Source organism: Entelurus aequoreus, linkage group LG12 (genome assembly GCF_033978785.1).
Source record: "Entelurus aequoreus isolate RoL-2023_Sb linkage group LG12, RoL_Eaeq_v1.1, whole genome shotgun sequence".
NCBI lineage: Eukaryota > Metazoa > Chordata > Actinopteri > Syngnathiformes > Syngnathidae > Entelurus > Entelurus aequoreus.
In genome coordinates this window covers 9,405,238-9,430,000 of record NC_084742.1, presented here as the reverse complement: position 1 = coordinate 9,430,000, position 24,763 = coordinate 9,405,238, and the positions used below count along the sequence as shown (strand labels likewise).

The window sequence follows — 24,763 nt, the reverse complement described above, 5'->3', positions numbered from 1 at the left end:
ATTCACGAGGTGGCAGATATAAATGAGCAGTTGTTGGCGATATCTTTCATTTGGAGTCGTGTCTTTGATGACCGCCCTGTCGCTCACAGTGACAGATATTGTCTCCTCCTATTTCGGCTGGTGAATCGACTATTGAAACCAGAATAGAAGCAGGAGGAAACCGTGCTTGTATTGAAAACCATTGTGAGGAGATGTCATTTCAGAGGCGGGACAAAGGTTTGAACAGCGTTCAACCAGAGAAAATGAGATTTTTATGCCGCGGCCCCAGTCAAAAATGGAATATGAGATGTTTACCTTCTCCATCCTCATGTGACCAATTGGACACTTGCCTAGCTGCGACATCTGCCAGTCATCAGGATAGGTCACATGGCACAAACTCTGGTGCTTTTTTTTGGGCCACTGAGCGTTAATGGTGAACTCTGAGAATAAAAGTGTGGAGATTGTTGAGTGGAACGCAGTACCGTCTGCAACCAGTAGAGCAGGTGTGCCAAACGTACGGCATCCGGCCCGCGAACGGGTTTTATCCGGCCCGCGAGATGAGTTTGTCAAGTATAAAAATGAGCTGACATTTTGGAATGAAAAAAACTGCTGTTCCAAATATGTCCACTGGGTGTCGCAACTTGTATCCCTTGCCGCCAGCAAGGGTGGAGCTATGTCCTCTGGGAAGATATAAGCCAGGGGCCCCCAAACTACGGGCCGCCAGCGTGCAAAATCCGGCCCGCGGGAAGTCCCAAGTTTAAAAAAATAAATGAATAAATAAATAAATTTAAAAAAAAAAAATTATTTATTATTTTTTTAAATCTGGGGCCCTATTTATCAAGCTTCTTAGAATTACTCCTAAGAAGTCTGCTAAGAGTTGACTTATGAGTAAAGAAATTATTCGCTGAAAGCTGCACTTAAAAGTTAGTTATCAAGCGTCTTACTCACACTTTCAGCGAAGTGTAGGACTGAATCTTAAGTGTCACACTCAGAGCCGAATTACGACATTACTATGTGCCGTAAACGGAATTTTAGGTGACGTCATTTCTGTGTCCATAGAAATGACCAATCACGGAAGGGAATCCCTTGTCTAAGAATAAAGAAATATCTTAGAAATATAAGTGGACAATGGGAGTGTATATTTTGACAATAAACTACAAAATAATACAAAACAAACAAACAATATTGGCAATGAATCAAAAAATTTTTTTTGTTGCACCTTTCCTGCTTCCTGCTCCCAGACCGTAGTCGAAGAGCGCAGGGGAGACACTTCTCCAGGGTCGATGTATGCTCGGGGCAACACCCTTCACTTTACCCGGCAGTGGGTCTCCACAGCGGACGACTTTAGGGTGAATGATGAGTCCGGCGATTAGTTGCAAATCTTGCTTTATTGATTGCTTGCACACAGCCAATCCAACACAAAACAAACTAGTCCCCGCCCGCACTAACGCTACCGCTCCCTCTCTTCTCTCGCCCACACACTCACTGACGTCACTCACCTCACATGCTGTCATCTATTAAAGGGCCACACACACACATATGCTACTCTCATAACATTTTTTTCCAATACATTAATTAGGCAACTAATTTGAAACTGGTGTGGGTGGCTCTATATATACTAGCTCACTGCAGCCACATGCAGAAATCAACATGTGTAAAATGGCACTCTAAGACGCTTGATAAATACGGCCCCAGTTCTTTTTAATCCATTTTCTACCGCTTGTTACTCTCGGTGTCTCCTAGCTGCTCAGGCAAATTGTCTAAAAATGCATTTTTCCATCGATAATGTGACATTAAGTGCGCACTCTTTCAGTCAATTAGTGTGCGGGGAGTATATATATATATATATATATATACATCCCGGCCCCCGGCCAAATTGTTTTAACCCAATGTGGCCCCCGAGTAAAAAAGTTTGAGGACCCCTGATATAGGCAGCCCGTCCGTGTTTTGGACACTGCGTATTTACGCTGCTTATTAGTGATACTATACAAAATGTGGATTGTTACGTTGTCAAAGATGTTGGTGGTAATATAACCTGTGACTTTTCTACCAGGGGCCGTACTTATCAAGCTTCTTAGAGTGCCATTTTACACTTAAGTCCTGAGAATTTGCGAAATTTAGTCCTACTCTCAAACTTAAGAATAAAAGCTTTTTATCAACGTTCTTAAGTCTAAGAATCACTCCTACTCTCCACGATATTTAAGAGACCTTCAGAGGTGTCTTAAGTGGTTAGGAGTTGCCAGCAGGGGATGGCACTGAGGCGAGAGAGACGTGCGCGAACGTTCAGGGAACGGAACAATGTTTTTTGTTTTTTTTTTATGACGAGCAGCTGATCAAACGGTATCGTTTAGACAGAGCGGATATTATTTTTGTCACAGATTTAATACTTTTCGATTCCTTGTTGATTTCTGCATGTGTCTGCAGTGGGCTAGTATACATAGAGCCGGCCACACCAGTTTCAAATTAGTTGCCTAATTAATGAATTGGAAAGAAAATGTTATGACAGTAGCGTATGTGTGTGGCCGTGAGGTGAGTGACGTCAGTGAGTGTGTGGGCGATAGAAGAGAGGGAGCGGTAGCGTGAGTGCCGGCGGGGACTAGTTTGTTTTGTATTATTTTGTAGTTTATTGTCAAAATATACACTCCCATTGTCCACTTAAATAGCACAGAGACGGCCCTTCTTAAAGTTATAAATGACATCCGTCTAAACACAGACTCTGGCAAAACTTCAGTATTAATGCTTTTGGACCTCAGTGCTGCATTTGACACTGTCGACCACTCAATACTTTTGGACAGGTTGGAAAACTGGGTGGGGATCTCAGGCACAGTTTTAAGCTGGTTCAAGTCATATCTACAAGATAGGAACTATTTTGTTTCCATTGGTGACTTTGTATCAGAACCAACCAACGTAACGTGTGGAGTCCCCCAAGGTTCAATCTTGGGGCCGACTTTATTTAACATCTATATGCTCCCACTAGGACAAATCATGCAAAATAATAACATTGACCATCATTGCTATGCCGATGACACCCAAATCTATGTAGCGCTATCACCAAATGACTATCGCCCCATAGATCTTCTGTGCCAGTGCATTGAGCAAGTCAAACACTGGATGTGCCAAAATTTCCTACAACTAAATGAAGATAAAACTGAGATAATTGTTTTTGGTGCTAAAAAAGAAAGGTTTAAAGTCATCCAACACCTTCAATCACTGTCCCTGAAAACCTCAAATAAAGCCAGAAATCTTGGGGTTATTTTAGATTCTGATTTACATTTCGACAGTCACATCAAATCAGTAACAAAATCGGCCTACTATCACCTCAAAAATGTAAAAAGACTTAGAGGGCTCATGTCAGCTCAAGACTTTGAAAAACTTGTACATGCCTTTATTACCAGTAGGCTAGACTATTGTAATGGTCTCCTTGCAGGTCTTCCCAAAAAAAGTGTCAGGCAGCTACAGCTTGTTCAGAACGCTGCTGCTAGAGTTCTAACAAAGACCAAAAAATGTGAGCACATTACACCAATTCTTAAATCCTTACATTGGCTCCCTGTACATCAGAGAATAGATTTCAAAATCCTCCTGCTCACATATAAATCACTACATGGTCTAGGGCCCAAGTATATCACTGATATGCTCCCACTATATACGCCCTCTAGATCACTAAGATCTTCTGAGACCAATCTGTTAGCGGTTCCCAGAGTAAACTCAAATCAAGGGAGATCATCATTCAGTCACTATGCAACACATAGCTGGAATAAACTTCCTGAAGATGTCAGACTCTCCCCAACTCTCACTACTTTTAAAACTAGACTGAAGACTTTTATGTTCACCTTAGCTTTCAGCTAAATCTTTTAATCTTTTAACTTTTAACGTCTGCACTGTTTTTATTTTTATTTTTATTGTCTGCATTTTAATTTTGCTTTTATTTTCTTTCATTTCACTTTGTTGTCTGTGAAGCACTTTGAGTCTGCCTTGTGTATGAAAAGCACTATACAAATAAAGTTGCCTTGCCTTGCCTTGCCTTAAATATTTCCAAGATATTTCTTTATTCTTAGACAAGGGATTCCCTTCCGTGATTGGTCATTTCTATGGACACAGAAATGACGTCACCTAAAATTCCGTTTACGGCACATAGTAATGTCGTAATTCAGCTCTGAGTGTGACACTTAAGATTCAGTCCTACACTTCGCTGAAAGTGTGAGTAAGACGCTTGATAACTAACTTTTAAGTGCAGCTTTCAGCGAAGAATTTATTTACTCTTAAGTCAACTCTTAGCAGACTTCTTAGGAGTAATTCTAAGAAGCTTGATAAGTACGGCCCCAGATCTCCACCAAATCTGTACATTGTATTTATGACTGCGGGACACATGCGCACATAAATGTGCTGAAATAGTATATATCCCCTTCTGACTTCATGAAATGAGTCCAATTTCACAAGTTTTGTCGTAGATGATTTGTGTACAGAATAAACCACATTGTGTTCGTACATAACTTGAGAATAATGAGTAATTTATGTGATTACTGTGATCTTTTTTTCTTGGTGTACAATACGGATGTTAGTATTTTTTGTTTTATTTTATCTCGTATCTGCGCAATATGTATTATTTATTTTTGTTTTTCACTGTTTTACTGTATGTAAAAACCTGCCCTGCAACAACATAATTTCCCCATCGTGGGATAAACAAAAGTCAATCCTATCCTAATAAAATCCTGTCTTCTGATTTAGATATAATTATTCATTTCATCTTTTGATAGGTTGAAAATGAACAACAAAGGGAGCATTTTAAACTCTGTTAGACTCAATTCCACCTATTAGACTGATGAACATTATCACATCATTTATTCAGAAAGTATAAATAACGACAAAAAAAATAAAAATAGAATACTATTAACCGCAACATGTAACTGTAAAAAAAACATTATGATTTGTACATGTTCAGAATGTGCTTAGTCTATTTTTAAACTCAAACAATCAATCTGAAGTTGTCTATATTTTAAAGTTATCATGCCATTATTTTATCAGTCCGGCCCGCCTAGGAATGGATTTTCCTCCATGTGGCTCCCGAGTTAAAATTAGTTTGACACCCCTGCAGTTGAGTCTCAACGAAAAGAAGTACAAATACAGCAGTACCTCAATTTAGGAGTTTAATATGTTCTGTCACAGAGCTGTTAACTTAAAAACACTCCTATCTCAAATCAACGCCTCACATTTAAATTAATTAAAATTATTTAATTGGTGCTTGCCCGTCAGGGCCAGCATGTCCTTCTCTGCGGGTCTAGCATAAATCATAAATTCTTTAAAGTAATTTTATTGTCTATTTACTTTCCCTAAATTTACAAAAGTATTCATCATATTGTCTTCATGTCATATTAGGCTCCAGTGTTTTTTACGATATAGCTTTTATCCACTCAGAACTTTTATTGAGTTTATTGATTTTTAAATATTCTGAAAAATAGCCCGTATTGTACATTATTGAGGTGCTTCAATACGCAGTAGTGCGCAAGTACGATTCTGTATGGTATTTCTCCAGCCGTGGTCATGTGGTGGCATAAATTCTAGTATTTTGAGGTTGTTTTTTTTTAAATCGGACTAAGTAGGACATCACTGAAGGCTTAGGTGTGAAATGCACAGCCTGCCACTGATACCTTTTAACAAGAAAAACAACCCTTCAAACATAAAATACTGTTTAAAAACAATAGAGTTGAATGTACTACTAACAACGACAGTAGTTTTATGGAGTAGTGTAATAATATTGTACATTTACCTTGGAGAGTGAACTTCTATGGTATTTCCTTCCTGCTGCCTCTCCATCAAACACACCATCAGCAGCTTCCAAATATTGTCATGGATAAATCTCTGATTAAAACTAATTCAATTGATTTGTTTTAGTGTCTGCTGGTGTTTTCGTTTTAATGGCGATAGTTTTTTCATTTAGAATACATATTGTGAACTTATCTCCTATATATAAAAATATGCATTTTTTTGCATATTCTTCTTCACATTGGCAGTCAGTGGCATAGCCACTGAGCCCAAAAAAACACAAAAAAGTGTTTTCAAAGTAGATGCACCGCAGGACAGTTTCTAAAATGCCCATAAAAAGTGGTACATGTGTGCTGCATGTTTGAAAACAGCAAAAACGCTGATAACGCATGAAGACATGATACATGATGCAAGTGTTTCCATGGTGAAAGACCCGTACAGCACACGCATAAATCTCTACTAATAAGGTGGCCGTCTGCACCATTTTTTAATTGCATACGCAGTCTTAGTAGATCACACGCAACACGCCCACAAATACCACACGCAATTTTATTGTTTGCACGCGCTGTTTAGATCTTTGTAGATCAGTCCCAAACAGTGCTACGCTCAAATTTGCTTCACCAAGTTGGCGACACACTGTCATGTTTTTTTGATTATTTATTTCTTTAATTCAATGAATATCATCCACTACTTCTTTTCAGCGCTGTCCATCACACTCCCTTTCTTCCTTCCCTTGGTTGGAAAACAAAGTGTTGTCGATCTCTCGCTATAAGCTAACGCTAGCGAGTAGCACCAGATGTTTTGTCTTACGGGGTTAACTGTGGCATTTGTTTTTGTGAACTAATGGCGGGAATGTTTGCTGGTAAACTACAGCATAGCTACTAACTGAGGGATTGCGCTTATCTCAGAACACTTAAGTTGGAGCACTCTTAAATTGAACGATTTTGAATGAACATAATTGTTGTGTAGAATAAAAGAGTCTGAAGTTGAAAGGTGTCAAGTTGGTTAGCTAGCTGAGGGAAAAGTTGTGATGCTAAATTTAAAGTGATGCTGTTTGTAGGCCACTCATGCAGGAGTCTAAGAAGAAAACGGACACGTTGTAAAACCTTCTTTTTTCCCTCATTTGGACTACAAACACTGCCAGTTTTGAATTCTGATCTGTAATTTTTGACATTTCTCCACAAGCAAGGTGAATGCTTCTTATTAGAAGTATGCTTGAACAGATGAAAATAGGCACTTTCGCAGAGTGCTGTTGCCAAGCAACCAAATTAGTGGGCCTGCCCGCCCAGGAGCACTGCAGGTGTTCCAAGCATGTTAAACCTTGTTTTTATTCCAAATGCAATGTCCCTTTCAGGTGTGCCAAATTACTGTATTTTTATTATTTTTTCAAATTATGAAATGCGCTATCTGCAATTTTTTGACCAAGCAACTTACTTATTTCCTGGAAATCCCTATCTTACATGTTTGACCCATTTTCTAACCTTACAAGTTCAAAATTGTCATTCAAGGATGTGACTTTGATATACTTTGCCTTATTTTTTGTTTTGTCTGACTTCACAGCCTAACATAGACGATCATAATTAATATCGATGGGATATACACCAGTGTGCAAAAGACTCAGGCTACCATTAGATGTTTTTTTATTGACCACTTAGGAGAGCATCGACATCTCCCAAGGTTAAAAAAATATATTGTGTTGTGTATTCGTGTACAATGTGTGTCTGTCTGTGTGTTAGTTAGCAAGCTACATCCTGGTTCATTGTGATGTTATGATTCTGGGATATGGGCTGTTCATTTGATGACATAGTGAGTCACACAGTAATAGCATACTATAATAAGTAGTACTGTAGTAGCCCCTTTATCCAGAGCGTCACTAAAATGTTATTGAAGTTTTTCCACCCCACTGCAACGGAATGGAAAGTAGTTGTGTATTTTTAGTTTACAGTAATCACAATTGTTTCTGTGTGTCTATTTACTTAATCAAACGGAATGCTTTTGCACAGTAACATACAGTATATGTTAATATTCGCCCAACTTATTTTCAAAACGATTTGCAGTAAAATTTGAGTACAACTAGAATTTCGTTCTGGAGATTAAAATTTGTATCATGTATTAAATGTATTTTATTTAAAAAAAAAAAAAAAGGAAATTTAAATTATATTTTGCATTTAAATTTAGAAGCATTTTCTTATTTTACAAAGTATTTTCAAACAGGAATGTTTTTAAAATTCAAATGCAATATTTTAAAACCTAATTTGGATTCTGTTCTTTTAATAAATTACATTTATTTTATTATTTATATTTTTTTAATTGTATTTTAAATACATATTTATTTATTTCAAATATGTATTTAAATGCAATATATATGTATTTTTGAGATGTTCTATATTGCATTTAAATTTATTTTAAATAAGAAAATATTTCTAAAATTCATATGCAATACCATATAACCTTATTTGAATTTTATTTTCCTTTGAACAAATTACATTATTTTATTATTTATTTATTATTTATATATTTTCAATACATATGTATGTATGTTTAAAACATGTATTTAAAATGCAATATATATGTTTTTAAAATTTAGAAGTTCCTGTTCCTATTTTAAGTAGGTATTTTTAAAAAGGAAAATTATTCTAAAATTCAAATGCAATGTTACCAAAAATAATTTGGATTTTATTTTCCTATTATTACATTAAATGTATGTTATTAATGATCTATTATTTCTTTTACTTTAAATACATATTTATATATTTTTATATATGTATTTAAAATACAATATATATATATATATATATATATATATATATATATATATATATATATATATATATATATATATATATATATATATATATATATATATATATATATATATATATATATATAATATACCGTATTTTTTGGATTATAAATCGCAGTTTTTGTCATAGTTTGGCCGGGGGTGCGATTTATACTCTGGAGCGATTTATGTGTGAAATTATTAACACATTACCGTAAAATATCATAATCTCATTCACGTAAGAGACTAGGCGTATATCAGCAATCGTCTCACACACACACACACACACACACACGTCAACCAATAAATATTTGGCGGGGGCGGGTCATGGCAGAAGTGCATTGTGAAAAAAAAGATGCTACCTGCTACTACTTCCACATCTATGAAAATTGATTATTTCAACATTGGCAGTAACTTATAAAAACTGAGAAGGGCTGAACAAAAATGGCACCGAAAAGGAAATCATATACTGCAGGTTACAAGCTGGAAGTAGTGAAATATGCATTTGAATGACTCTTACCATAATATGTTACGTTAACATACCAGGCACGTTCTTAGTTCGTTATTTATGCATCATATAGCGTACACTTATTCAGCCTGTTGTTCACTATTCTTTATTTATTTTAAATTGCCTTTCAAATGTCTATTCTTGGTGTTGGATTCTATCAAATAAATTTTCCCAAAAAATGCGACTTATATATGTTTTTTTCCTTCTTTATTATGCATTTTTGGCCAGTGCGACTTATACTCCGGAGCGATTTATAATCCGAAAAATATATTTGACATTTTCAGTATTGCATTTAAATTTAGAAGCATTTACCTATTTAAAAAAAAAAATTTAATAAGAAAATGCTTTTAAAATTCAAATGCAATCTTACCAAAAATATTTTGGATTTTATTTACCGATTAATAAATTACATTTATTATTTATGTATTATTTATTTTTATTTTAAATACGTATTTATATATTTTTAATTATGTATTTAAAATGCAATATATATGTATTTTTTTAAAAGTCAATACTGCATTCAAATTTAAAAGCATTTACTTATTTTAAATACATATTTTTAAATACCAAAATGCTTATAAAAAATTCAAATGCAATCTTACCAAAAATATTTTGGATTTTATTTTCCTATTAATAAATTAAATGTATTTTATGATTCATCTGCTATTTATTTTATTTTAAATACATACAGTATGTATATTTTTTTTTATATGTATTTAAAATGTATTTTAGAATCTTTCAATATTGCATATAAATTTAGAAGCATTTACTTATTTTAAATAAGTACTTTTAAATTAGAAAATGCTTCTAAAATTAAAATGCAATATTACCAATAATAATTTATTTTATTTTCCTATTAATAAATTACAATTATTTTATTATTTATTTATTATTTATTTGATTTTAATTACATATTTGGATATTTTTTTTAAATATGTATTTAAAATGCAAGATAATGTTTATTTTTATTTTTTATTTTTGTCTTAGTTTTGACATTGTCTTTTTCTTGTTTTTGTTAGCTGGCCAAACATTTTCCTAGACCATGAATCTGAAATTACTTTTTGCTCCGGCAGTGCCAACGTGATAAAAAAAATAAAAAAGATGTATGATGTGAGCCTCCTACCTAATACCGTCAAGTACTCCTATGGTAACATAAGACGGCATTATTCCCATACCACCATTCTATTCCTATCTGTGTCCATCTCATCCTTCCCCCCCGAGTGTCCAGTGACACTGGCTGATATCTTGTTGAGCCCCCACTTCATACGGCCTGCTGATATGACAAATAGGATGGAGCTGGTGAACACCTCAAACAGTGACATTGCATGACATTGTGTTTTGAATGGCAACAAAAGCAGTGCAGGATGTACCTTTTCGGCACATGTTTCCCTAACAATTAGAGCTAACAGCAACAGGAAGAACCATCAGACTAATTGAGTTCAAGACTTCTGTTTGCATGCAGAGAGAAGGGGATTGAGACCCCGGTTGATTAATGAATCATATCCCTGCCTTTTGTCTTCCAAGGACCCAGATTAACTTCACAGTGGCCATTGACTTCACGGCCTCCAATGGTGAGTCTTTCTAGCCGCACACACGCATTTGGAGGACCTGCATGAGGACGTGAAAGTGGAATGATTTATTTAAATGTATGATGCAGGTGTGACTTGAGTGTTTGCTGATGGCTCTCTGCAGCGCAAGTGACTGCTTGAAGCGGAGTGTGCCAACATATTATTGAAATCTCAGTTTCAGTCCAATATCCTGTTTGCATCAGGATAGTAATAATAATAATAATAATACTTTAAGACCCCAAATGGCAAAAGCACTCAAATGAACATGTTTTTGTCATTATTTGCAACCATCTTTTACTTCAAAAGCAAAATTGGTCAAATTGTGTGGAATTTATTGTTGGAGTGAAATGCAATCCAGTACAGGCGCTGTTGAGTCAGTCTCAACTAGCCAATACTAGCCAAAAGCCAATACCTCCAAGCAGCAGTATTTTACACAATATACCCTACAACGCTGCCTTTGGAATATTGACTTTATTTCTTTTTTCTGCTATAGTCACTCAAGGCAATTTCAGGTCTTTATGTAACCTTGTGAGATTTGTAGCATATAGTGCCTAAAATTACAGTCGATATCTAACTTTGGGGATAGGTATAAGTACATCAACTTACGAGTTGAATTGGTTCTCTGACGGAGCTCTTAACTCAAAACACTTGTATCTCAAATCAGGAAATGTGTCTGAAGTTGCTGCCTTAGGATAATGGTGATCAAACAACTGATACTGAAAAACAAAATGTAAAAAAGAAAAGGTCACATAGTTTTTTGTAATCACGGTATTTATCTGGGGCCGTACTTATCAAGCTTCTTAGAGTGCCATTTTACACTTAAGTCCTGAGAATTTGCGAAATTTAGTCCTACTCTCAAACTTAAGAATAAAAGCTTTTTATCAACGTTCTTAAGTCTAAGAATCACTCCTACTCTCCACGATATTTAAGAGACCTTCAGAGGTGTCTTAAGTGGTTAGGAGTTGCCAGCAGAGGATGGCACTGAGGCGAGAGAGACGTGCGCGAACGTTCAGGGAACGGAACAATGTTGTTGTTTTTTTGATGACGAGCAGCTGATCAAACGGTATCGTTTAGACAGAGCGGATATTATTTTTGTCACAGATTTAATACTTTTCGATTCCTTGTTGATTTCTGCATGTGTCTGCAGTGGGCTAGTATATATAGAGCCACCCACACCAGTTTCAAATTAGTTGCCTAATTAATAAATTGGAAAGAAAATGTTATGACAGTAGCGTATGTGTGTGGCCGTGAGGTGAGTGACGTCAGTGAGTGTGTGGGCGATAGAAGAGAGGGAGCGGTAGCGTGAGTGCCGGCGGGGACTAGTTTGTTTTGTATTATTTTGTAGTTTATTGTCAAAATATACACTCCCATTGTCCACTTAAATATTTCCAAGATATTTCTTTATTCTTAGACAACGGATTCCCTTCCGTGATTGGTCATTTCTATGGACACAGAAATGACGTCACCTAAAATTCCGTTTACGGCACATAGTAATGTCGTAATTCAGCTCTGAGTGTGACACTTAAGATTCAGTCCTACACTTCGCTGAAAGTGTGAGTAAGACGCTTGATAACTAACTTTTAATTGCAGCTTTCAGCGAAGAATTTATTTACTCTTAAGTCAACTCTTAGTAGACTTCTTAGGAGTAATTCTAAGAAGCTTGATAAGTACGGCCCCTGGAGAATAAATAACATTTACATTTGTTAATTTTGAGTCCAAAATTATCACAATTGTTTACATTAGTGGTCCCCAACCACCGGTCCGCACTAGAAATTAAAAAAATAATAATTAAAAACAAAAACAAAAAAAATATATATATATATATTTTTTTTTTAAATTAAATCAACATAAAAAACACAAGATATAGATTATATATCAATATAGATCAATACAGTCTGCAGGGATACAGTCCGTAAGCACACATTATTGTATTTCTTTATGAAAAAAGCCGCCCCCCCCCCCCACCCCCCGGTCCGTGGGACAAATTTTAAAGCGTTGACCGGTCCGCAGCTACAAAAAGGTTGGGGACCACTGGTCTACATCACACGTGTCAAACTCGGAGCTCGGGGGCCAAATCTGGCCCGCAAGGGGGTGGTGTGGCGCAGTTGGGAGAGTGGCTGTGCCAGCAACCTGAGGGTTCCTGGTTCAATTCCCACCTTCTACCATCCTAGTCACGTCCGTTGTGTCCTTGAGCAAGACACTTCACCCTTGCTCCTGATGGGTCCTGGCAGCTCCCGCCATCAGTGTGTGAATGTGTGTGTGAATGGGTGAATGTGGAAATAGTGTCAAAGCGCTTTGAGTTCCTTAAAAAAAGGTAGAAAAGCGCTATACAAGTATAACCCATCCATCCATCCAACATCATTTGATTGTGGCCCGCCACATCATTTTATTGTGTACCACCACTGCATTATAAATTGGCCCCCCCATGTCACTTTAAGGTGTCCCGCTACATATTTTTAAGGTGCCCCACCATATCATTTTATAGTGGCTCGCCATATTTTATTGTGGACCACCACTTAATTTTGATGTGGCCCGTCCCATAACTTTATGTGGCCCCTCACATCACTTTAAGGTGCTCCGCCACTTCATTCTAAAGTGGACTGCCATATCATTTTATTGTGGCTTGCCATATCATTTATTGTGGCCCGTCCCATCATTTTAAGTGGCCCCTCACATTACTTAAAGGCCCGCCATATCATTCTATAGTGGACCACCACTTCACTTTGACATGGCCCTGCCCATAATTTTAAGTAAATGGGTTATACTTGTATAGCACTTTTCTACCTTAAGGTACTCAAAGCGCTTTGACACTATTTCCACATTCACCCATTCACACACACATTCACACACTGTTGGCGGGAGCTGCCATGCAAAACCCTAACCACGACCCATCAGGAGCAAGGGTGAAGTGTCTTGCTCAAGGACACAACGGATGTGACGAAGTTGGTAGAAGGTGGGGATTGAACCAGGAACCCTCAGGTTGCTGGCACGGCCACTCTCCCAACCGCGCCACGCCGCCCCTCACTTTGAGGTGCCCCGCCAATGGCCCACCATATCATTTTATTGTGGCTCACCTCGTCATTTTGATTTGGCCCGTCCCATAATTTAAGTGGCCCCCTCACATCATTCTAAAGTGGCTCGCCATATCATTTTATTGTGGACCACCACTTCATTTTGATGTGGCCCGTCCCATAAATTAAATTTTCATGTGCCGAGCCTGGTCTGCCAGGTCACTTTAATGTAGTCTGCCAGTCACATTTATGTGGCCCACCACGTCATTTAAAATGATATGGCGGACTGCGTTAAATGACGTGGCGGGCCACATTAAATTACAGGACGAGCCATCTTAAAATGAAGTGTCGATTCTCAATAAAATGATGTGGCGGGTAATGATAAAATTATATGGCGGACTGCATAAAATGATGTGGCATGCCACAATAAAATGGTGTGGTGGGCCACATCAAAATTTTGGGAAGGGCCGTTTTAATATGAAGTGTCAGTTCTCAATAAAATGATGTGGTGGGGCAGATTTGGCCCACGGGCCTTGAAGTTGACACCTGTGATTTAAAGGGACAATGCACATTAATGAACACAACACAAGATGACAGATTATAGCAAGAATGCTAATGTCCTAACCATAAAAACAGCACAGTACATCCATCCATCTGTTTTCTACCGCCTGTCCTTCTCAATACGTTAGAGACGGATCAAAACACAATCGTATAGTAGCCGTTTTAAAACCGGTTATGTGATGTGTGTAAATACCTGCACTGCAAAAACTGAAATCTAAGATTGAATATCTCAAATAAGGGTGATATTTGCTTATTTTCTGCCTGATAAGATAATTCTTCTCACTAAGCAGATTTTATGTTAGCGTGTTTTACTTGTTTTAAGGGTTTTGGTCCTAAATTATTTCAGTAAGATATTACAGCTTGTTGCTGAGATTTTATTATCTATATTGAGTAAAACATGCTTGAAACTAGAATATCAACTGTTGCAAAGCTGTGTCATCAACACTCACAAGTGTAAAACTACTTTTTTAAAGTAATAATTTCTTATTTCAAGCATGAAAAAATGACTTTGACACAATTGTGTCTCATATTAAAACAGATGACAGCCAACTGGATTTTGCTGTTTTATTTTCAATGAAACAATAGGAAATACGTACTCATATTGTAGTACACTTGTTATTAGTGAGAATATACTTATTTTAAGTAGAGATGTCCGATAATATCGGCCGGCCGATATTATCGGCCGATAAATGCTTTAAAATGTAATATCGGAAATTATCTGTATCGGTTTTTTTATTATCGGTATCGGTGTTTTGTTGGGTTTTTTTAATTTTTATTTTATTAAATCAACATAAAAAACACAAGATACACTTACAATTAGTGCACCAACCCAAAAAACCTCCCTCCCCCTATTTACACTCTTTGATTGATTGATTGAGACTTTTATTAGTAGGTTGCACAGTGAAGTACATATTCCGTACAATTGACCACTAAATGGTAACACCCGAATAAGTTTTTCAACTTGTTTAAGTCGGGGTCCACTTAAATTGATTCATGATACAGATATATACTATCATATATACTATCATCATAATACAGTCACACAAAGGGGTTGTTTCCTTCTGTTATTAATATTGTGGTTCCTACATTATATATCAATATATATCAATACAGTCTGCAAGGGATACAGTCCGTAAGCACACATGATTGTGCGTGCTGCTGGTCCACTAATAGTACTAACCTTTAACAGTTAATTTTACTCATTTTCATTCATTACTAGTTTCTATGTAACTGATTTTATATTGTTTTACTTTCTTTTTTATTCAAGAAAATGTTTTTAATTTATTTATCTTATTTTATTTTATTAAATTTAAAAAAAAAGGACCTTATCTTCACCATACCTGGTTGTCCAAATTAGGCATAATAATGTGTTAATTCCACAACTGTATATATCAGTATCGGTATCGGTTGATATCGGTATCGGTAATTAAAGAGTTGGACAATATCGGATATCGGCAAAAAGCCATTATCGGACATCCCTAATTTTAAGGTATTTTGGGTTCATTGAGGTTAGCTAATTTTACTTGTTTTGGAAAGTCTTGACAAGCCAAATGTTCTTGTTCTATTGGCAGATCATTTTGCTTAGTTCAAATAAAATACCCCTAATTTTTGTTTTGTTTTTTCTTGTTTTTGAACGCTGACTTTTTGCAGTGTGATTAAAGTGTGTCCTGTGTCCCGCCAACAGGCAACCCCGCCCAGCCCACCTCTCTCCACTACATGAGCCCCTACCAGCTCAACGCCTACGCCATGGCCCTGAAGGCAGTCGGGGAGATCATTCAGGACTACGACAGTGACAAAATGTTCCCGGCGCTCGGCTTCGGCGCCAAGTTGCCGCCTGATGGACGCATTTCGCATGAGTTTGCTTTGGTGAGAACCAATCGAAGAAAGGATTTTTTTATTTTATTATTTTTTTAAAACCTCCCAATGCCTCTTTGTTCTGCCTCCACCTCGCTAATGTAGAACGGGAACCCTCAGAATCCATACTGCGCAGGAATAGAAGGCGTGATGGAAGCCTACTACCAGAGTTTGAAGTCCGTTCAACTCTACGGGCCCACCAACTTCTCCCCAGTGGTCAACCACGTCGCCAGGTATCGCACAAAAGCTGCCCTTCACACTGCACTTGCTGCGCAAACCCCCGCGTGTGACAAAAGGAACAGCGAGTACATTTCACGCTCAATGTGTTTCTTCTAATAAGCTCTTTGCACACAGGCGTTGCCAGGTAGCTACGGTGAGCGAGAAATGAGAAAACTCACACATAGGGTACTTTTGATTGCCAGTTTATTTGTGTCTGAGGGCCTCATTTCTTCTGCAAGAAAGACAGGCAATCACCTAGGCAAGAAAAAAGTGTGTAATTAGTAGAATTTACTTTGCAGTTTAGATGAGGACACCAGCACCCGCCTTCTAGGCTTCCTTCACACTTTTGTTTGGTTCTAAGGTCCACATGAAAGAAATGTCAAATGTTGGCACTTTGATGCCCAGTAAAAGAACCAGTAAAGAACCTAGGACTTGATCGGGCAGCTTTTCACCCCAAAATTCCCACCAAAATCACCTGTAATTGGTTTTAAATCCTGCTAGATTTCACAAAAAGCTCCTAGAAAATATGTTTAAAGAGCTCTGTTGTCTCAAATGCTGAGGGCGAAAAAAGAGCAAACTTCAAACGCATGGTCTCTGACATCATTTCTGCACGCTGTCATTTTCACACAACGGTTCAGAGTAGCGATAGAGCGGGCCGATATTTGCCGTGTCTTGCCAGGACACCGGCTCGAATTAGAGAGCAAGCTGCAACGGATGCTTCGTCTTTCCACAGTGCGTGGCCACTTGTAAGATACTAATCCTCACCGCCATGGCGGAAAATGATTTTTTTTTTTCCAAGTAACATTATCACTGTGGGAAAAGGAATTGCTGGGGATGCACGATTTTGAGAAAAAACCTAATTGCAATTTTTTTCTCTCCAAAACTTCAATTGTGATTCGATTTTTACATTTTTTACCTATATATGCATAAAACTGCCAAAATATCGTGCGAAGGAAGGTCATGTTACTTTTAGACTGTCAACGTATTCTTGTCTCAAGGTGGTACACATTGAAACAATATGTAATAATTTACTTTGAAAATGATTTGACTTTATGCAGACTCAGAGCTATTGTCTACATCAGTGGTCCCCAACCTTTTTGTAACTGCGGACCGGTCAACGCTTGAAAATTTGTCCCACGGACCGGGGTGGGGGTGTTTTTTTAATCTTATTTTATTTTATTTTTTGTCATTAAAAAATACAATCATGTGTGCTTACGGACTGTATCCCTGCAGACTGTATTGATCTATATTGATATATAATGTAGGAACCAGAAATATTAATAACAGAAAGAAACAACCCTTTTGTGCGAATGAGTGTAAATACAACGCATTAATTGTAAGTGTATCTTGTGTTTTTTATGTTGATTTAATAAAAAAATAAGATAAAATAATTATTTTTATTTATTTTATTTTTTATTTCTTGTGGGGCCCGGTACAAATCGATCCACGGACCGGTACCGGGCCGCGGCCCGGTGGTTGGGGACCACAGGTCTACATCATGCTCTTAAACTGAAGAAATAACCGATAAAAACTATACAGTGTTTATAATGTAATGTATTTATAATATTAATTAGTAATGCAAGTAACCATTTAAAATTATATAAACTTACATTTGTCATTAATGGAGAATTGTTCTGTAATTGGAAGGTAAACAACTTTGCTATCCTAAAAACAAACAAACAAACAAAACAATCAAATGAACTCATTTCTGCAAGCAAAAATAAATATTGAACGTCTTAAAGTGCTTTTTTTCCCAGCAGGAAAAACTAGGTCAAACGTCGTCTTTTATTTCAATGCATTCTGGCTCGTTTGTTCGTGCTCATGGGCTCATATTGCCCATCGGATTTGAAGCTGAAATAATCCCACAATGAGACATTTGTCATCATTTTTGTTTTCCTCTTCATTTTTGTTACTTTGCGGAACTTCTCACTGGTGATTCGCGAGGCTCTCTGTCCGTGGTTCCCGTGTGTGTAAGCTCGAAGTCCTGCTCGCCAACCCACCGAGACAAAGATTGTAAATGACTAAAAAGAGGGCTCACTGTGTTGTACTTCCCCCCCCTTCAGAATAATAACATGGTGTGCCACATCCGGTCCGACTGCGCTAACAAATTAAAGGTTTCAAAAAAGTACCTTAAAGCACTATTATGCAAAATTTTCCAAAATGTATGACACCAATAAATGTGAGGATTTCTGCATTTCATTAACAAACATTTTATTAAATTGTAATTGACACAAAAGCACACACTCTATGGTGGTAAAATAAAGTGTAAAAGGTTAAAAAAAAATGAATTAAAAACAATTAAAATGGAAAAACTGATTGTTTTTTTTTTTTATATTGCTATTGTTACTTAAATGTATTGTTATTGCTATTTTTTTGTTTTTACTTGTTGTGGTTTATTCGTTACCAATTTATATCCAGAAATTGCATGTAGTATTCAATACCACACATTTAATTCATCATCTGATTCAGAACAATACGAACAAATTTTAGATTTAATAAGATAAGCGTCATTAAATTGTGTTTTTTAATTTTTAGTTGTATAATCTGTTTTTGTTTTTTTTTTTTAATTTTTTTTTTTTTTATAATGTCCTGCCCAGCTTCTCGGGCAAATCATATAGCAGATGTAGATGCCCATATCGGCTGTTCAGATTTACTTTACAAAAGGGAAGTGTAGGATACTTCTCTTGTTGCCTTACTTGTATTTTGACTTTATTAAATGTATTTATATTATCATTTGGTGCAGCCGGGCCGGAGCAGGAGGGGATAGAAAGAGAGAAAAAGGAAGACAGAGGGGAGAATTGTGGGTACAAGAGGGGGATTAGACAGAGAGACAAAAACAACAACAGCAAACACAACAACAACAACAACAACAACAGAGCAACATCAGCAAATACGACATATACAAATATGATGGTAAAAGTAATAGCAAATAAGCAGTTAGCGAAAATTAAAAAAAAAAATACAGAAATGACAATGAGCATTATTACACTAAAAATGGAGCAATATGAATACCAATAGAAATAGTGCTATTGATAATAAACAATACCAGTACTTTACCTTTATTATCAACAATACAATTGTTCAAATGCAACAATACATATACGTAATGATAACTTGAGATACGAAAGAATGCAGAAAAATGGAGGGGAAGAAAGAGAAGCAACCTTAACCTTGTAGATTGTTATAGTAACAATAGGTTAAGCTTTGTCAGTGTGCCATGTGTTATACCCAGTTTACGTATAATCTGTTATTAAAGTATTGAAAGTATCGAATTGGGACTTAAAATCTAAGGCCGAAAAATCGGGATCGGAGGCCAAAAATGTTCAGATGTTTGCGTTCAAACTTGACCAAACAAACCGAACTAGCGCAGCAAAGGCACCAGAGTTCCTTTTAACTGAACCAAGCATGACAAGTGAAAACTTGATTTGATTACATGCTATAGTATAATTTTATTGATATCATTTTATTGCACGTTTTTTGTATCTCTTTAATCTAGGTAGCCAGACACCGCAGATGTAAATTAGCTATTTAGCTATAATCTGGTGCAGAACATATCTGTCTTTGAGCTTATTGTTTCTGTGCATTGTCCCTTCAAATAAACACTAAACTAAACTAAACTAAACTGTTGGTCTGTCGCATGTACTGTACCGTATATTCGATACCGTATCCTCATTTGCTCCCTGTGCCGCTTGTCTTGGCCTGCAGGTGCAATAAGGTGAAGTGTTGCAGAGGCGGTTTAAAACCTCGCCGCATGTGTGAACACACGCCGTAAGTCAGTTTGCCGCTCGCAGGGGAACGAAAGGTCATATTAGCACAGAAGAAGCCTTATTGAGCTGGGGATGTGCACAATTGACACAGAGTTAGTAGTTGGACTTGAGGGAAGCTTTTGACAGATTAACTGTGGAGGACGGGGGGGACGGAGGGGTGGAACACATGACATTTACTCAGTGGGGGCAAAATAAACCAATAAAATCCCACTCTTTTCTAATTTCAGAATAGCTGCTGTGGTGAAAAGTTTCATACTGAGAGATTCTATCTGCATCAATCAACATTTATGTATATAATGGGAGATGAATTAAAGTTTAGGTGTAACAAGCAATTAACTTTTTCTAATATTGTCTAAGATCTTAGAAATAATAGAAAATTAATAATAATAATTAATACAGTAGTGGTGTCAAAAATCGATTTTCGACGTAATCGTGATTTTTATTTCTAACAATTCTTAATTGATTAAAAAAATCAACAATCGATTTAATAATTTTTTTTTTTTTTTTTTTTTAAATCAGTCCAGTCCATCCACTAAGGCAAATCATATTGTACTTTAGAAAAGAGAAGTTGTTGGATACTTCTCTTTTTACCTTATTTGTATTAGACATTATTAAATGTTTGGGTATAATTTTTTATTTTATTTTTTGTAACAAAACCCGTTTTCTTTTGAGTAATATAGAAATGTATTGGTGCTGTGTATCTATTTTTTGGAGGAATGTAGATTATCATGGAACTGGACCCCAATGTTATTGAAAAAAGTTGTGATTTTGAATTAAGTCGTTACCCCCCAAAAATCGAATCGAATCGTGTGGTGCCCAAAGATTCCCAGCTCTAATAATTAATACTGTAAATATTGTATTATTTTTGGTGTTACATATTGACATGTCTGTTGTCCCCTAGAAAAAAGACAGCTTGTTTTATATTGTACTATAATAATATATGGCTTATCAGAGGTGTGGACTCGAGTCACATGACTTGGACTCGAGTCAGACTCGAGTCATGAATTTGATGACTTTAGACTCGACTTGACAAAATGTAAAGAGACTTGCAACTCGACTTAGACTTTAACATCAATGACTTGTGACTTCACTTGGACTTGAGCCTTTTGACTTGACATGACTTGCTACTTTCCCCAAAACCCAAAGCTTAAAAAGTTATTTGGGAGCGCTCCGTATTTTTCATTTTCTTCGTCTGTGTCTATCAGCGTGTTGTTCCTGTCAGCGTGTGTGCTCTCAGTACAACAGCCAATCAGATTAGATCTAGGTTGTTTTCATCACACAGCATTCATCCAATCAAATTGCAGGACAACCAATGAAGAAGAGTTGTCAAACAACGCAGCAGTGAGAAACAATTATGCCAAAGTTGGTTTTCCTTCGGGTATAAAAACTACAACTTGGTCAACAAAAAACGAATTGCCGTATGCAAATCACGCAGGTGGAATATTACAGACGGAGATGCAACAACTTCCAACTTCGTTCGACATTTGAAGTTGCACAAAGAAGGGTAAGTTTTGAATGTAAGATAACGTTTATTGGCTAAGTAACGTGACTTTTATTTGCTGTGTAGTTAAATCAGTGAGGCTGTAAACTCACTGCTAACGTTATAACCATAGACATCTTATAAGTAGACGTAGCATCGAGGGCTACTGCCTACTGGCGCAGACGAGACGCGGGGCCGCCATCTTGGAGTGGTGATCCGCTCCACTCAGTGCAATTCATTTGGCAGGAGCAATGAACTGTCAGCGCATTTAATTCATTTTACCTCACTGAATACCACTGATTTTCACATGCTTTTTTGTCATACGTGTAGCTATGATAACGGACACATGTTTTGGCGTGTTTTATTATTCATAGTTTGCTTAACATTAATAGAATATTCTTATATGCTATAAGTGAGCAGACGTCCGACCTACCAAAAGACAAACATAGTCAAATAAAGGTCAGTTAAAATGTATACTATATTAAGAATATGTGTACATAATGCATAAGGCCCTGACATCTAAAAAGTACAACTCTGTTCATTGTTTTGTTCATGTATTTGTTATGTTTTTCATGTGTACGCACACATAAACACACATACAGTATGAGATGAGATCAATGAGATAAGGTAAGAACAGGATAGAAACTGCTGTGGAACTAGTTACAATACAATATGCCATGGAAATACAATGTTAACACTTTTGTACAAATAAGTACAGTTGCACTTGTTTTTTCAAATGTGTTTATTCTGTAAAGGAATGAGTTAAATGTTTAAAATGACTGGTTAATAGTGCTATTATGAAGTGCAATGTCAGCACTATTGCAATTTCAAATGCACTTGTTTTAATAAATAAATACAGCGTTTTAAAAGCATACACAATATGTGTAAATATATTGGTCTGTGGTTAAAAGGACTTGAAAGGACTCGAAACTCAAAATGCAGGACTTGGGACTTGACTTGAGACTTTCCAGTCTTGACTTTGGACTTGACTCGGGACTTGCCTGTCTTGACTCGGGACTTGACTCGAGACTTGAGGGCAAAGACTTGAGACTTACTTGTGACTTGCAAAGCAATGACTTGGTCCCACCTCTGTGGCTTATATTCAGGCGCTAAACATTTACAAGGTGATTGAAAAATAACTCCTTTTTTTGAAATACTTTTTCAAATCATTTACTGTACTTGTAATTTTTTTCTCATTTTTTTGTGCTTGCTCTTTAATGTAATGTATGTTTTTTTGTGCTGTCAAATGATCAAACTGTTCTATTAGATCAATCATAGTTGAATTTGGATTAATCATGAATAGTCTGAGGTTAATATTTGCTTGCATGGTTTAAATCAATTTAAAAAAAGACCCCAATATTTGTACACAAACATTTTTGGAAAGTTTTAATTGAATGCACGTCATTTATTTGCTCAAATCCTGCTAACAGCGTCATCTAAAGTCCAGTCAGGGTGCATTTAGAAGGGAAATTTACCAGTCGGAGTCTCCTCACGCATCTCTGCACTGACATATGCACTGACCTGATCACTGACCGTATAACAGTGGTTCTCGATCATTTTCTGTCACGCCCCCCCTAAGGGACAAACATTTTTTCCAGATGGTTTTTGTGTGTGTTTTTACACAGGTATGCCGCATCGATTAAGGATGGATCGCAGTACTTTGTGCTCCTCATCATCACTGATGGCGTCATCTCAGACATGGCCCAGACCAAGGAGTCTATTGTCAACGTGAGGACATTATCTAATTTGATGTACTCCGCCTTGTACCTCTAAACCCAGGGTGTCCAAAATGTTTCCAGCGAGGGCTGCATGAATAACAATTTAAGGATGTGGGGGCCACTTTGGTACATTTTGTACATTGAAGATACTAAAACCAATACAATACATGCTAATCAATATACGCTAAGCTCGCTGAACATCTTAGAGTCGTACAACTTGGTACTTGACACATGCTAACTCTTAGCCTGCTAACTTTTTTAGCAAATTTTACAGCCAAACACCTCATAGGCATATAACTTGGTACTTGACACATGCTAACTTTTAGCAAAACTTAGCATTCTAGCATGCTCTTTTTTTTTTTTAAGCAAATTTTACAGCTAAACACCTTGGAGTCATATAACTTGGTACTTGACACATGCTAACTGTTAGCTTGCTAGCTTTTTTAGCAAATGTTACCGCCAAACACCTCAGAGGCTTATAACCTGGTACTTGACACATGGTAACTTTGAGCAAAACTAAGCATTCGAGCATGCTAACGTGTTTGGCCAAGTTTACAGCCGAACACTTTAGAGCAGTGGTTCTTAACCTTGTTGGAGGTACCGAACCCCACCAGTTTCATATGCGCATTCACCGAACCCTTCTTTAGTGAAAAATAAAATGTTTATTTTTGTTCAAATTCAAGACAAATGTATCTGTTTTTGGTAACACTTTAGTATGGGGAACATATTCTAAGTAACAAAGACTTAATTTAGAGTTATTTGGTTAGGGTTAGGGTTAGAGGGTTAGGGCCAGGGTTAGAGGGTTAGGGTTATAATAAGGCCCTGCCGAATAAGGCATTAATAAGTACTTAATAATGACTAGTTAAGAGCCAATATGTTACTAATTTCCCCGTTAATAAGCAACTAATTAATGGTGAATATGTTCCACATACTAAAGTCTTACCATGTTTTTTTTACTGGTGCACAAAATGAACCGTGCTTGAACATCACCTTGTTCAAAGAACAAAACCAACACAGTGCATAAACTCACAACAAATTACACACCTGCAAATCAGTGTGACTTCTGCTGTTGCCGTATCCGTAAAACGCCGATAGGGAGAAGTTTGTATTTACACGATGAGTCGGGTGTGTCTTGACCTCCGCCGAACCCCTGAGCCCGACTCACCGAACCCCTAGGGTTCGATGGAACCCAGGTTAAAGGCCTACTAAAACCCACTACTACCGACCACGCAGTCTGATAGTTTATATATCAATGATGAAATCTTAACATTGCAACACATGCCAATACGGCCGGGTTAACTTATAAAGTGCAATTTTAAATTTCGGTGCAGAGCTAATGTTTTTAGCATATAGCTCTGTCGAGGTCCCGTAGCTAAGTAAACTTCAATGGTGTCGTTAGCAACAGCATTGTTAAGCTTTGCCAGGCTGGAGAGCATTAACCGCGTAGTTACATGTCCATGGTTTAATAGTATTGTTGATTTTCTGTCTATCCTTCCAGTCAGGGGTTTATTTCTTTTGTTTCTATCTGCATTTAAGCCCGATGCTATCACGTTAGC

The 24,763-nt window shown here is 36.8% G+C and overlaps 1 protein-coding gene across 1 annotated transcript in view; it reads left to right on the top strand.

Annotated features, from left to right (window-relative positions):
• LOC133661417 (copine-8) overlaps positions 1–24,763 on the top strand; it is a 182,356-nt gene that overhangs the window by 145,010 nt on the left and 12,583 nt on the right. Inside the window, exons 14-17 of the mRNA XM_062064599.1 lie at positions 10,554–10,600; positions 15,854–16,035; positions 16,129–16,256; positions 23,115–23,217. Coding sequence (XP_061920583.1) covers positions 10,554–10,600; positions 15,854–16,035; positions 16,129–16,256; positions 23,115–23,217 — 460 coding nt within the window. The remainder of the gene's footprint in view (positions 1–10,553; positions 10,601–15,853; positions 16,036–16,128; positions 16,257–23,114; positions 23,218–24,763) is intronic.